The following is a 15,776-nucleotide window of genomic DNA, read 5'->3' as shown; positions in this document are numbered from 1 at the left end:
AGATCCAGGGTCAACGCAGCCGTCTACCAGCAAGTTTTAGAGCACTTCATGCTTCCTGCTGCTGACCTGCTCTATGGAGATGGAGATTTCAAGTTCCAACAGGACTTGGCGCCTGCACACAGCGCAAAATCTACCCGTGCCTGGTTTACGGACCATGGTATTTCTGTTCTAAATTGGCCCGCCAACTCCCCTGACCTTAGCCCCATAGAAAATCTGTGGGGTATTGTGAAAAGGAAGATGCAGAATGCCAGACCCAAAAACGCAGAAGAGTTGAAGGCCACTATCAGAGCAACCTGGGCTCTCATAACACCTGAGCAGTGCCAGAAACTCATCGACTCCATGCCACGCCGCATTAACGCAGTAATTTAGGCAAAAGGAGCTCCAACCAAGTATTGAGTATTGTACATGCTCATATTTTTCATTTTCATACTTTTCAGTTGGCCAACATTTCTAAAAATCCCTTTTTTGTATTAGCCTTAAGTAATATTCTAATTTTGTGACACACGGAATTTTGGATTTTCATTTGTTGCCACTTCAAATCATCAAAGTTAAATGAAATAAACATTTGAATGCATCAGTCTGTGTGCAATGAATAAATATAATGTACAAGTTACACCTTTTGAATGCAATTACTGAAATAAATCAAGTTTTTCAAAATATTCTAATTTACTGGCTTTTACCTGTACATACATACATCCTCCTTGCAGCACACACAGTCTAGTCTAGTTAGTCACTCGACTGACTGATGGGATTTCATCGGAGTTCCTCCAGATGAATTAGAATTAGCACATTACCACAGCTGGGAAACAGGAAGTAGCTGTAATGTCCTCCTTATTTGCCATGTTTAATGCAAGAGAAGCTTGCATATAGAAGGTGTGCTCTCATTCTTTTCCGGGTAATAATTTACTGAATATCGTCTGTTCCCATAAACGTGGAGCACCGCAAAGAGAGACGACAGAGCAAATGGGAAATTTCCCTAACTTTTTCCACCAAAAGGCCACTTACTGAAAATTTGCAAGATTCATTTTGTAATTTTGTAAAACAAATAAAAAAATACATTAGAAGCTACAAAAGCACATGTATTTAAAGACATTGTGCCAATAAAAACAAAATAAGTCACAAATTGCGTCTGGATTGTAATTAAAACATCCCTGAGGTAGCCGGAATATAATGACGTTAAAGTATTTATTAGAAAAACAAACAAAGGAACAACAATATATTTTTTTAATATTTGAAAATGTATGCATTTATTAATTATTTGTTCATAAAATGGTGCTTGGATAAGTCCGAATCAGATAAAAGAAAGTACACCATATAATTAGGCAGATATTGTATTATTCCAAATATTAAATTATTTATTTTTAAGTTTGTGTGTGTGTGTGAGTGTGTGTCTGTGTGTGTGTGTCTTGAGACGTCAACAAGGAAAATTACCTTCCATATGAGGACCGGTGAACAAGTTAGGACATAAATCATGGTCCCAATACTGGAAAACCATTGCATCTAATAGAGAATGTCTCATTTGCACGCCCTGGTGGTGAAATCTATCAAAATTAGGGTGGTCCTAAAAAGGAGGGATTTTTCAAATGGACTGTGTCGGTTTTAAAAGTGCTCCCCCCCTGGTCAACATATGTAATAACAAGTGTGTGTAAGAAATTGAAGTGCTCCCCCTCTGGCCAACATATGTAATAACAAGTGTGTGTAAGAACAATTAAATGCACCCGCTTTGGACAACATAAAAAAAAAAATGTATATAGAGACATACTGTAATAACTTGAAGTAAATCGTGAAGATTAAAAACCAATTACAAACAAATTAAAAACAACAACAACTAAAAGCTTTTTTATATTTGCATAGTTTGTATACATTATTAATGTTGTAAATACAAATCTTTATATATCTAGAAAGGGTGGTCTTAAAGAGGTAGGTCTCAAGAAGGTAACAAATACAAGAACGTGTGTGTGTGTGTGTGTGTGTGTGTGTGTGTGTGTGTGTATATATATATATATATATATATATATATATATATATATATAATTCAAAAATTATTATTTTTCAATATACTGTATAGTGGTACATCAACTTAAAATTTGCGTTACAAACATTTCCGCCATCCGAGATCCGGACAAAACACCTGTTCTTATTCGTTAGTTTATAGCAATGTCAAGGACAGTTTTGAGAAGAAGAAGTGGATGGTATTCATTGAATTAAGGATATAAATCATCAAACAGATGACTCTGGACCACACAACGGCCAGTCTTCACTATACGGAAGCAGAACAGCAGACATTTACCCATGAACATATGGAAAAGCTGCCGATGGTGTGTTTGACGAAGAAGCAGCTGAGAGGAGACGCCGTGGAAGTGAATGCAGTACATTATTATTACATTGTAGTACTTCATAAGCCTACGGTAGTTCGTCATAACTTCTATTGTAATGTTTTTCATACATTATTTATTATCTAAAATTTTGTTTTTCTTTATAAAAGACATGTTACATGTACAATTGTGATTTTAAGTCATTTCAATGGGAGAAGTTGATTTGAAATGTTTTGAGTTAAGAGCTCCATCACAGAACCAACTGAGTTCCTAAGCCATACTTGCCAACCCTCCCGGATTTTCCGGGAGACTCCCGAAATTCAGCGCCTCTCCCGAAAACCTCCCGGGACAAATGTTCTCTTGAAAATCTCCCGAAATTCAGGCAGAGCTGGAGGCCACGCCCCCTCCAGCTCCATGCGGACCTGAGTCCGCTTTCCCACAATATAAACAACGTGCCTGCCCAATCATTATAACTGTAGAATGGTGGAGGGCGAGTTCTTGGTTTCTTATGTGGATTTATTGTTAGGCAGCTTCATTAACGTCCTCCCAGCGCGGTAACAACACACAACAACAGTCACGTTTTCGTCTACCGTAAAGCAGTTTGTCCGCCGTAAACAGCAATGTTGTGACACTCTTAAACAGGACAATACTGCCATCTAGTGCATTTGATGAAAACACTTTTGTGCGTGCCACACAGCAATGCATCATCAGAGAGGGTGTTCAGCATGGTTAGAAAAATAGTGACAGAGAATAGAACAAGGATGGACAATTCAACCCTTAACTCAACAATGAGTAGATGAGTGTTATGTGTGTGTATATGTGTAAATAAATGAACACTGAAATTCAAGTATTTCTTTTATTTATATATATATATATATATATATATATATATATATATATATATATATATATATATATATATATATATATATATATATATATATATATATATATATATATATGTATGTCTTAATAAGGTTATCCAAAAAATAGTGCTCGATACCGTAGTAGAGCGCAATATATGTATGTGTGGGGAAAAAAATCACAAGACTATTTCATCTCTACAGGCCTGTTTCATGAGGGGGGTACCCTCAATCGTCAGGAGATTTTAATGGGAGCATTCGCATACCATGGTTTATATAGGGCACAGAGTGGGTGGGTACAGGCTGGCCTAGGGGCGTGGTTATTGGTTCATGTGTTACCTAGGAGGTGTTTCCGTCTATGGCGGCATGTTGTTACAATTTCGCTGCGCTTGTTGAGGGATGACAGGTCTGGACGGTAGATAATAAACAGTTTCTCTTTCAAGCATAGGTTGCATCTTTTATTACCACTATTGTAAGGTGTGCTGGATGCAAGAATTTGCCATGTTATTGAATATTCAACATTATTGTCTTTGAGGTCCCAAATGTGTTTGCTGAGTTCTGTGGTATTTCGCAGGTTTTTGTTCCTGAAAGAAGCCTTGTGGTTGTTCCTGCGAAATACCACAGAACTCAGCAAACACATTTGGGACCTCAAAGACAATAATGTTGAATATTCAATAACATGGCAAATTCTTGCATCCAGCACACCTTACAATAGTGGTAATAAAAGATGCAACCTATGCTTGAAAGAGAAACTGTTTATTATCTACCGTCCAGACCTGTCATCCCTCAACAAGCGCAGCGAAATTGTAACAACATGCCGCCATAGACGGAAACACCTCCTAGGTAACACATGAACCAATCACCACGCCCCTAGGCCAGCCTGCACCCACCCACTCTGTGCCCTATATAAACCATGGTATGCGAATGCTCCCATTAAAATCTCCTGACGATTGAGGGTACCCCCCCTCATGAAACAGGCCTGTAGAGATGAAATAGTCTTGTGATTTTTTCCCCCACACATACATATATATATATATATATATATATATATATATATATATATATATATATATATATATATATATATATATATATATAAGATATATTTATAGCTGGAATTCACTGAAAGTCAAGTATTAAATATATATATATACATATATATATATATATATATATATATATAACATACTTGACTTGGTGAATTCTAACTGTAAATATACTCCTCCCCTCTTAACCACGTCCCCGCCCCAACCACGCCCCCCGCCCCCGCCCCCACCCCCACCCCCCGAAATCGGAGGTCTCAAGGTTGGCAAGTATGTTCTAAGCTGAGATAGTACTGTACACTTCTATTAATTTTTACAGTGATTGAATATATTCTGTGACTTCGTCCACGAGGTTGCGGCACATCAACAGAAGCCTGTTACAGACTCTCACCCTGAGCGTCACAGAACTTTATCGTATTCAAACAATGCGCTATTATTTTATGCCCCTAAAGTCTGTTTTCTTTCCCCTCCACGTTGTTATTGTTGCCGCTGCTCTGTTGCTAATATCAAAATTCAGAGACTTAAACGTATCCCCTTGTTGCCTAGCAACCGCTGTCACCGACCATAACCGTAATGCTGCTGAGCTTCTGTCTACCCTTCCTCACTCGCTGTCTGTCTGTCCATTAGTGCTGAATCTTTTTTACACCTTTTTTTTTTCGTGGGAGAAAATGCACAAACTTGCTGAAGGAGAAGTTGTTTGGGAGCACATGTTGGCTTGTATGTATACAGGTAAAAGCCAGTAAATTAGAATATTTTGAAAAACTTGATTTATTTCAGTAATTGCATTCAAAAGGTGTAACTTCTACCCGTGCCTGGTCTACGGACCATGGTATTTCTGTTCTAAATTGGCCCGCCAACTCCCCTGACCTTAGCCCCATAGAAAATCTGTGGGGTATTGTGAAAAGGAAGATGCAGAATGCCAGACCCAAAAACGCAGAAGAGTTGAAGGCCAGTATCAGAGCAACCTGGGCTCTCATAACACCTGAGCAGTGCCAGAAACTCATCGACTCCATGCCACGCCGCATTAACGCAGTAATTGAGGCAAAAGGAGCTCCAACCAAGTATTGAGTATTGTACATGCTCATATTTTTCATTTTCATACTTTTCAGTTGGCCAACATTTCTAAAAATCCCTTTTTTGTATTAGCCTTAAGTAATATTCTAATTTTGTGACACACGGAATTTTGGATTTTCATTTGTTGCCACTTCAAATCATCAAAATTAAATGAAATAAACATTTGAATGCATCAGTCTGTGTGCAATGGATAAATATAATGTACAAGTTACACCTTTTGAATGCAATTACTGAAATAAATCAAGTTTTTCAAAATATTCTAATTTACTGGCTTTTACCTGTACTTCTAGTGTAGATCCTGGGTATAAAGCAGCCTACAGTAATTTTTCAGACTTGTGTCTCGGGGGGGAAAACATACCCTCTTTGCCCCAGGATAAAAGCTCTGAGTCACTTAGGTAGAAGTCGTTTGGCGATAACTGCCGCTTTGCATGCATAAATCTATCGACCCTTTAATATAAGATGGACTTTTTAGTCTTTTTCTTTAATGACTTTTTTCTAAGCAAAAAAGCTTTGCTGCATGAAGAAAACCTTTTACTGGGGGAAAAAAATAACATCTTTATCGCAGGGAATAAATCTCTAACTTCAAACCTCCTGGTTTGAATTTATGTACTACATCTCTGGATCTCCGGAAAGTATTCATAACGCTTTACTTTTCCCACATGGTGTTATGTTACAGCCTTATTCCAAAATGCAATAGCATTTTTGTCCTCAAAATTCTACACAAAATACCCCCATAATGACAATATGAAAAAGTTTAAAAAAAAAAAAATAATAATAATATGACTCCTTAATTTCACCACACCTAGTGTGTGTGTGACATTCATTGGTACTTTAACTTAACTTTAACTTAATGCACTCTATAATCCGATGCTCCTTATATATGAAAACAGGTCAAAAATAGACCATTCATCAGCAGTGCGCCTTATAATCCGGTGCACCCTATGGTCCGGAAAATACGGTACTTGTTTGTTTGTATATTTCCATAAATAATTTAATACTTCTTTCTATTGAATTTAATAACATTTATTTGACTGATAATCAGGGCAGCACGGTGGTAGAGGGGTTAGTGCATCTGCTTCACAATACGAAGGTCCTGAGTAGTCTGGGGTTCAATCCCGGGCTCGGGATCTTTCTGTGTGGAGTTTGCATGTTCTCCCCGTGACTGCGTGGGTTCCCTCCGGGTACTCCGGCTTCCTCCCACCCTGGATCTCAGGAAACAGAGTGGACCGACACCAGCAGATGACATGGCACCCCAAACCATCACTGATGGTGGAAACTTTACACTAGACTTCAGGCAACGTGGATCCTGTGCCTCTCCTGTCTTCCTCCAGACTCTGGGACCTCGATTTCCAAAGGAAATGCAAAATTTGCATGGTTGGGTGATGGTTTGGGGTGCCATGTCATCTGCTGGTGTCGGTCCACTCTGTTTCCTGAGATCCAGGGTCAACGCAGCCGTCTACCAGCAAGTTTTAGAGCACTTCATGCTTCCTGCTGCTGACCTGCTCTATGGAGATGGAGATTTCAAGTTCCAACAGGACTTGGCGCCTGCACACAGCGCAAAATCTACCCGTGCCTGGTTTACGGACCATGGTATTTCTGTTCTAAATTGGCCCGCCAACTCCCCTGACCTTAGCCCCATAGAAAATCTGTGGGGTATTGTGAAAAGGAAGATGCAGAATGCCAGACCCAAAAACGCAGAAGAGTTGAAGGCCACTATCAGAGCAACCTGGGCTCTCATAACGCCCTGAGCAGTGCCAGAAACTCATCGACTCCATGCCACGCCGCATTAACGCAGTAATTGAGGCAAAAGGAGCTCCAACCAAGTATTGAGTATTGTACATGCTCATATTTTTCATTTTCATACTTTTCAGTTGGCCAACATTTCTAAAAATCCCTTTTTTGTATTAGCCTTAAGTAATATTCTAATTTTGTGACACACGGAATTTTGGATTTTCATTTGTTGCCACTTCAAATCATCAAAATTAAATGAAATAAACATTTGAATGCATCAGTCTGTGTGCAATGAATAAATATAATGTACAAGTTACACCTTTTGAATGCAATTACTGAAATAAATCAAGTTTTTCAAAATATTCTAATTTACTGGCTTTTACCTGTATATACATTTATTTATTTAGCTATTCTTGTTTAAATCACACTTACGTGTAACTTACAAATGACAATATATTTATTTATTTAAGTGTGTATCAAACTGGTAGCCCTTCGCATTAATCAGTACCCAAGAAGTAGTTTTTGGTTTCAAAAAGGTTGGTGACCCCTGTACTAGGGCAAAAAATCAGTGTCAGTTGAGTCGGTCCATAGGTTGCCTGTAGGGATTTTTAATGTCCAGCAGATGTCAGTATTTAGTGACACAGTATCGACACAGTTTTGCAATGTGTTGAAACGCCTTATCAACCCATCACTAATGCATAGAGACCGAAACTCCTGCTCAGGACAGAGATCCTCCTCTGGCAGTGACCGACAGCAGACTGTCAGAAAAACGGCATTTTCCAACTTAAATAGCCCTTAGCCCCGCCCACTAGCTGGGACCAATTTGACAGGGGGAATTAAGAAAACAGTTATTTTGTAAATTACACCATAAATAACCATCACATGTCTAAAAAGTATTCACATAGTACTTTTGCATGTGTAGAGCAGTCATTTTTTTTGTACGCAGTATATTCAGGCTTAGACAACACAACTTTTAAATGTCCAGTGTCCTTCTGTGACACCCAGCTTTTGAGGATCATGGTTCGACCCAAATTTGGCCTAATTAGTGAATGCAGGTGTGGTCACCTATATAAAGCCCTCAACCCCACCCTGACTCTTTTAGTCAACTGTTCAGAGCCATGGTGAGTGACCGGTAACAATTTGTTTGTTGAGCACATGCTTTTCACTGGCTAACAAGATTGAATGTTTGTATTTTGTCCATGTTGAGCTTCCTAACAAATGTGCACGGTTTGTGAGGAAGTCTAAAGGTCAAACAGTGACAGTGTGGGGTCAAACTGTCACATATATATATATATAGAAGAAAGTCTAGAATTTCAGTGTTCATTTATTTACACATATACACACACATAACACTCATCTACTCATTGTTGAGTTAAGGGTTGCATTGTCCATCCTTGTTCTATTCTCTGTCACTATTTTTCTAACCATGCTGAACACCCTCTCTGATGATGCATTGCTGTGTGGCACGCACAAAAGTGTTTTCATCAAATGTACTAGAGTCTGGAATCTTCCATCTCTCCCTAGCATGGCCCAAAACCGGTCAATCTTTGCTTCCTTAGGAAGATCTTCACTGCCAAGCACTTGGTAGTCCACTACTTCTTCCCAGAGGCCATCCTGGTCCAATCGCAGCTGCGACTTGGAACTTAGAAGCGTATTTCTTCATCTTACTCGTCGTCGGCGTCGCCATGGCTGTATCTTCCTCGTTCTTCTGCTTCGTCTCCTTGTTGTGTGCGCAGTTGTGCACTGCACTCTCTAAAAGCCCTAGATGTTATTGTCACATATGCATGTACAGTAGATGGCAGTATTGTCCTGTTTAAGAGTGTCACAACATTGCTGTTTACGGCAGACAAACTGCTTTACGGTAGACGAAAACGTGACTGCTGTTGTTGTGTGTTGTTACCGCGCTGGGAGGACGTTAATGAAACTGCCTAACAATAAACCCACATAAGAAACCAAGAACTCGCCCTCGATCATTCTACAGTTATAACGTGATTGGGCAGGCACGCTGTTTATATTGTGGGAAAGCGGACGTGAAAACAGGCTGTCCTCACTCAGGTCCGCATGGAGCTGGAGGGGGCGTGGCCTCCAGCTCCGCCTGAATTTCGGGAGACTTTCGGGAGAAAATTTGTCTCGGGAGGTTTTCGGAAGAGGCGCTGAATTTCGGGAGTCTCCCGGAAAATCCGGGAGGGTTGGCAAGTATGGCTTAGGTAGAAGTTTTTTGGTGCCACCTGCTGGTTTGCATATAAGACTATCAAGACCCTGAATATGATGCAAGCCGAATACAAGATATTTGTCAGACTTTTTCTATCTGGATCAATACTGTAGGTGCACATTCGCCCAACATTTCCACCACTAGATGTTTTTGTGTGCAGTTTTAGTTGTCACTTTTAAACTCATGGCATCAGTTTTGGGCAATTTTATGACGAAACTGTAAATAAATCAACATCCAACTACACTTCTTAAGCTTTCATCCACTTGTGCATAAGAATGCATGAAAACGAATCACAAAGATGTCCAGCAAACTACGTTGTGGTCGTTTACGGCACTTTAAAAATCACCAAATGATTCCCGAGCGCGGCCACCGCGGCTGTTCACTGCTCCCCTCAGCTCCCAGGGAGTGGAACAAGAGGATGGGTCAAATGCAGAGAGTAATTTCACCACACCCGCAGGGACCCCAACGATGGAGATGGAACAACCAGCAACCGCCCCGCCGAGCCCCCCCCCTGAGGGAGGGGAAAAATTAAAAAATAATATTAATAAAATGTATTAAAAATAAATAAATAAATTAATTAATTAATTAATCTCTTTTAAACCGTTCAATTAAGTGTTTTTTTCATCATTTATTCTCTACAAAAAACCTTCCGTAAAAGGAAAAAAAAATGTACGATGGAATGACAGACAGAAATACCCATTTTTTTTATATACAGGTAAAAGCCAGTAAATTAGAATATTTTGAAAAACTTGATTTATTTCAGTAATTGCATTCAAAAGGTGTAACTTGTACATTATATTTATTCATTGCACACAGACTGATGCATTCAAATGTTTATTTCATTTAATTTTGATGATTTGAAGTGGCAACAAATGAAAATCCAAAATTCCGTGTGTCACAAAATTAGAATATTACTTAAGGCTAATACAAAAAAGGGATTTTTAGAAATGTTGGCCAACTGAAAAGTATGAAAATGAAAAATATGAGCATGTACAATACTCAATACTTGGTTGGAGCTCCTTTTGCCTCAATTACTGCGTTAATGCGGCGTGGCATGGAGTCGATGAGTTTCTGGCACTGCTCAGGTGTTATGAGAGCCCAGGTTGCTCTGATAGTGGCCTTCAACTCTTCTGCGTTTTTGGGTCTGGCATTCTGCATCTTCCTTTTCACAATACCCCACAGATTTTCTATGGGGCTAAGGTCAGGGGAGTTGGCGGGCCAATTTAGAACAGAAATACCATGGTCCGTAAACCAGGCACGGGTAGATTTTGCGCTGTGTGCAGGCGCCAAGTCCTGTTGGAACTTGAAATCTCCATCTCCATAGAGCAGGTCAGCAGCAGGAAGCATGAAGTGCTCTAAAACTTGCTGGTAGACGGCTGCGTTGACCCTGGATCTCAGGAAACAGAGTGGACCGACACCAGCAGATGACATGGCACCCCAAACCATCACCCAACCATGCAAATTTTGCATTTCCTTTGGAAATCGAGGTCCCAGAGTCTGGAGGAAGACAGGAGAGGCACAGGATCCACGTTGCCTGAAGTCTAGTGTAAAGTTTCCACCATCAGTGAAACACCTAATGTGTGTGTGACTATCAGTGGTACTTTAACTTTCTCAATGCTAATTTAGATAATAGAAACTCTTATTATGATTCAATGCAATTAAATACCAATTAAACACACACTGTGAAATGAACACTTTAAAATTGAGAACTAACATATTTCTTAAAACGTAATTTGTTGCGTAACTCTCATTAGTACTTATTCATGTGAGTGTAATCCGGTAATATTGATGGACACATTTACATCCATCAGTCACCTAATAGTTACAGGGTGTGTTTTGCAAGCGCCGTGACTGAGGCACTGCTGTCAGGACAACGCGTGACACACATCGAAAATAGAGTGATGGGCTTCAGACGTGACTAGCACATTCTGACAGCCGGATAGTGTGAACGCCCGAAGACAAAGACGCCGCAAATTTGCTTCCTGCCTCCTGCTTTTACATAAAGGACGATTTCCATTCAGTGTGTGGATTCAGGCTGCAGAAGGAAAAAAAAATGTTTTTGCAACATTTTGTTGTGATGATAACCAAACTTTTTTCCTTTTTTTTAAGGGGAGCTGTGGCGCTTGGAGGATGACATGGAGGCCGAAGAGGAGCCCGAGCGAGGTGAAGCCCGGCCTCGCTCCCAGTCGCCCTTCTCCCACTTCCGGGCGCGCACCGCTTACCTCCGAAAGAGCATCTCTGCCGACAACCACCTGGACATGAGCTCGGACTTCAACGGGGGGACGGCAGCGGAGGAGGGCAAGCCTGTGCGCAGTAGCAAGGCGAAGCTGAAACGGAAGTTTGTGAGTCTGCCAACTTTGTTTCCCTTTTATTGCCAAAGCATTACATACCATATGAAAGACACCGTTCGATACTGCAGTTACATGAAGAACCACTAGATGGCAGAAGGTGCTTCACCAATTTAGCTTGAGTGATTTCATATTTCCATAAATTGTTTTTATTTTATTTGTATATTAGAATTACTCATAACAGATTTAATGACAACATACATACCGTATTTTCTGGGCTATAGAGCACACCGGTATTTAAGCCGCACCCATCAAATATTAGGCGAAATATATATTTTTACATATACCGTATTTCCTTGAATTAGTGCCGGGGCGGTAATTAATTTAAAACTTCTTCTCACTCCGGCGCTTACCAAAGGCATGCGGTAAATGTAAGCACGCGCTAATTATTTTAAAACCTCTTCTCACTCCGGCGCTTACCAAAGGCATGCGATAAATTAAGGCATGCGCTTATAAATTTGAGTGTGATGTAAGGATACCATCATGAAAAGCACATTTAATAAAAAAAAAACGTTATTATGGTCTTACCTTTACTTATAAATGAAGTCCATGCGCCGCTCCTTCTGAATAAATGCATCGATAACTTGTTTATAGAAGTCTTCCTTATCTTTCTTCAGTTTTAAAAGTCTCTCTGTCTTGATGGAGAGCTTCCTTTAATTATTACCTCCTGCTTCGATTGAAAGTCCAGTTTAGAAAACTGTTTTATTTTAGATATGTAATCCTCCATGTTAAAAGTCCAGACGAGAGAAAAAAAATAAACGATCGCGAACTGTTGCTGCTTGTTGTCACTTCTTCTGCAGCCGAGTAGTCGCAAAAATGCTCCCTGGGATCACTAGCGCCCTCTACCACCATGACACACACAGCTACCGGTATATTAATAAAACATAGCTGCTTACTGTTCTTTTTAGCATATTCAATAGCTTGGACCTTAAATCCTACTGAATAGCTCTTTATCTTCTTCCCTTTATGCGATTTTAAATTATTGAAATTAGCCTCCTCCATTTTTTTAAAATTATGCCTTGAAAGGTGAAGTGTCACTGGTGACGTGACGAGTTTGACCCGGCGGTAAAACGAGGCATATGCTAATTATTCTGCGAAACGAGTTTGACCCGGCGGTAAAACTAAGCATGCGCTAATTATTTTGGTAAACAAGTTTGACCCGGCAGTAATTCTAAGCATGCGCTAATTCTAAGCATGCGCTAATTATTTTGCGAAACGAGTTTGACCCAACGGTAATACGAGGCATGCGGATAATATATACTTGGCGGCAATTCAAGGAAATACGGTATTAGCCACACCAGACTATAAGCCACAGATACATACAGGTACGAAATATTTTGTAACATTGTTATTTACATACCTTAATTGTTTCCAAATGGTGACTGTAACACGGCAGTAAAACGGCTGATCAAACAAAACAGACGTCGTCATCATGGACCCGCTAGCTGCGGAATCAAGCTCTCCATCTAGCTAAACAGACACAGTAACTCCACGTTGAAAAGAGTGCCATTGTAGGTTAATAATACTAACAGACAGTTGTAGACGTGTTGGCATATTTACTTATGCTAACGACGTTAGCTTGATTACATTACGATAGCATGCAAAAATATGCATGAAAACACTCCTACAGACATCCCACATGGGATGGTTTAGTAAGTATGAATTGTTTTAGTTGTATTGTAAAATTTACAAACGCTGCCTGGAATGATGAAGAATCTTTTTGAGCTAAAACGCTAGGGGCGGTTATACTTCCAGTTCAAGGCACGAAATTAGAAGTACATTTTGAATCCGCAACATCTGCAGTGAGTAAAGTTGTCCAAAAGATGGCGCCATAGCACAAACAATAACACACCTTTTCAGTGTCTCTGTCTGTGTTATTTGAAAACTATTTGTTATATTCAAAACATTAAGGCAGTGGGAGAAAAATCTATAAATTAGCCGCCCCATGCATAACTGATTTTTTTTGGGGGGGAAAAAAGTAGCGGCTTATAGTCCGGGAAATATGGTAATAATAAAAAAATAAGGAAGGAAAAAACCCTGAATAAATTGTTCATTCAATTAAATCCAATGAAGTTTCTATGTAATGACTTTTTTCTTTGATGGAGCAGCAGACTGGGAGTACAGTGTTAGCATTAAATATTGATCACCTTTTTGTTGTCTTCTGGTCATTGGATCAGGTAACTGTACACCTCATTAGCAGTCTTAGCTTTGTAATTGGTTCTCCAGTGTCATCGCTGCAATGAAACCCTTGCATGGGTCATCTACCCTCTTTTGGGAGAACTGTGTGTACACTTAGTTGACCATTTTCCTGCAGGGGGAATGTTTTTTTGGGATACATACACAGGAATTGCTGCTAATTATTTCACTGTTGGAAGGTTCTTCCTATACAGAATTATTACCAACATTGCTAGAGACTTTATTTTAGCATCACACTGTTTCTGAAGCAGCCTTCGCTGCTCGTAGGATAAGATTTTAAAGACCGTTTTTATAGCTGAGAAGGAGGACAAGGTTTTATACGCCTGCTGGTGTCATGGCGGCTCATCTGGATCTTATTGCCTGCAGTTGTTTTGGGGTGAGAACTCACACAGCTTGTAATCTGATTGCGGTTCATCTATTTAATGCTTTTGAAATGTATTGATATGTAACAACTATATTTAATTGTTTTGCATCCATTGTCTGCGCTCTCTCTCGGTGGCTACATGGTTTACAATGGTTTAACGCCGGATCAAAACAACATTAGTAGTAAGAACTGTGGCTGTCGGCAACCTCGTGATTTTGTTTTTAATAATGCCACGAGATGTCAGTGGATGCATTGAAAGTGAAGGTATACATGCATGCACTTTGAGATATTGTTAGTCAACAGACTCATGTTAGACTCTTGAAACAAAAAAACGTTTTAAAATAAATTTGTATTTATTTTTGTATAATTTAATGTAGTTTTTTATTGCATCGTTCATAATAAACATGAACAAAAACATTTTTTTCCAAAAAAATGTGTATTTCTTTTTAGAACAATTTTAATTGTATTTTTAAAATCATATTTTTTCATATCGTGTGTAATTTTGAAAAAATAATTGTAGTTTTTTTTAAAATCATATTTTATTATTATGTTTGTTACACTTTTCAAAAGAAATAGCAGTTGTATTTTTTTAATATATTTTAAAATCATATTTTATTATTATATCATGTGTATGATTAAATAAACACTTTTTTAAAACTTTTTTATTGGTATATTATTATTGTATTTTTTAAACACATTTTTAAAATCATATTTTATTTTTTTACTTTTTTATTGGTATATTATTATTGTATTTTTTAACACATTTTTAAAATCAGATTTTATTATTATACCATTTTTCTAAAAAAATCAGTTATGTTTTTTTTCAAATATTTCATTATAGTACATGTGTAATTAAAAAAAAAAAAAAGTATTTCCATAAAATATTTTTTTGAGGTGAAATTTCACTTATGTAATTCCATAAATTATATATTTTTAATCAAATTTTGTTTGATCAGGACTGTTGCACTTTAGACAATTATTAATTGTATTTTTTTTTTTAAATACACACTTTCAAAATCATGTTATTAAATCATGCGTGTCTAACTTATTCCAGAACAATTGTAACTGTGTTTTTTGATCATTTTATTAAATCATGCATGTAATTCAATTATAAAGAATTAATTGTACATTTTTAGTAATTCATGTTTAAATTCATCCATCCATCCATTTTCTACCGCTTATTCCCTTCGGGGGCGCTGGAGCCTATCTCAGCTACAATCGGGCGGAAGGCGGGGTACACCCTGGACAAGTCGCCACCTCATCGCAGGGCCAACACAGATAGACAGACAACATTCACACTCACATTCACACCCTAGGGCCAATTTAGTGTTGCCAATCAACTTATCCCCAGGTGCATGTTTTTGGAAGTGGGAGGAAGCCGGAGTACCCGGTGGGAACCCACGCAGTCACGGGGAGAACATGCAAACTCCACACAGAAAGATCCCGAGCCCGGGATTGAACCCAAGACTACTCAGGACCTTCGTATTGTGAGGCAGATGCACTAGCCCCTCTTCCACCGTGCTGCCCTGTTTAAATTCATATATTACAATATTATGCGTCTTACACTTGGCTTACATACTATGCTGTTTAAATGTTACAATTCAGCTACTATATGTACTGTTGTTTACAA

At 38.8% G+C, this 15,776-nt stretch overlaps 1 protein-coding gene across 1 annotated transcript in view; it reads left to right on the top strand.

The window, feature by feature from the left end:
- LOC140679131 (uncharacterized) overlaps window positions 1-11,676 on the top strand; it is a 78,345-nt gene extending 66,669 nt beyond the window's left edge. The window contains exon 3 of the mRNA XM_072914042.1: window positions 11,348-11,676. Within this exon, the coding sequence (XP_072770143.1) occupies window positions 11,348-11,676 (329 nt within the window). The remainder of the gene's footprint in view (window positions 1-11,347) is intronic.
- Window positions 11,677-15,776: the final 4,100 nt, after the last annotated feature.

The sequence above is a fragment of the Nerophis lumbriciformis genome, linkage group LG11, assembly GCF_033978685.3.
Source record: "Nerophis lumbriciformis linkage group LG11, RoL_Nlum_v2.1, whole genome shotgun sequence".
In the NCBI taxonomy this organism is placed as follows: domain Eukaryota; kingdom Metazoa; phylum Chordata; class Actinopteri; order Syngnathiformes; family Syngnathidae; genus Nerophis; species Nerophis lumbriciformis.
This window is presented reverse-complemented; position numbering and strand designations above follow the sequence as displayed.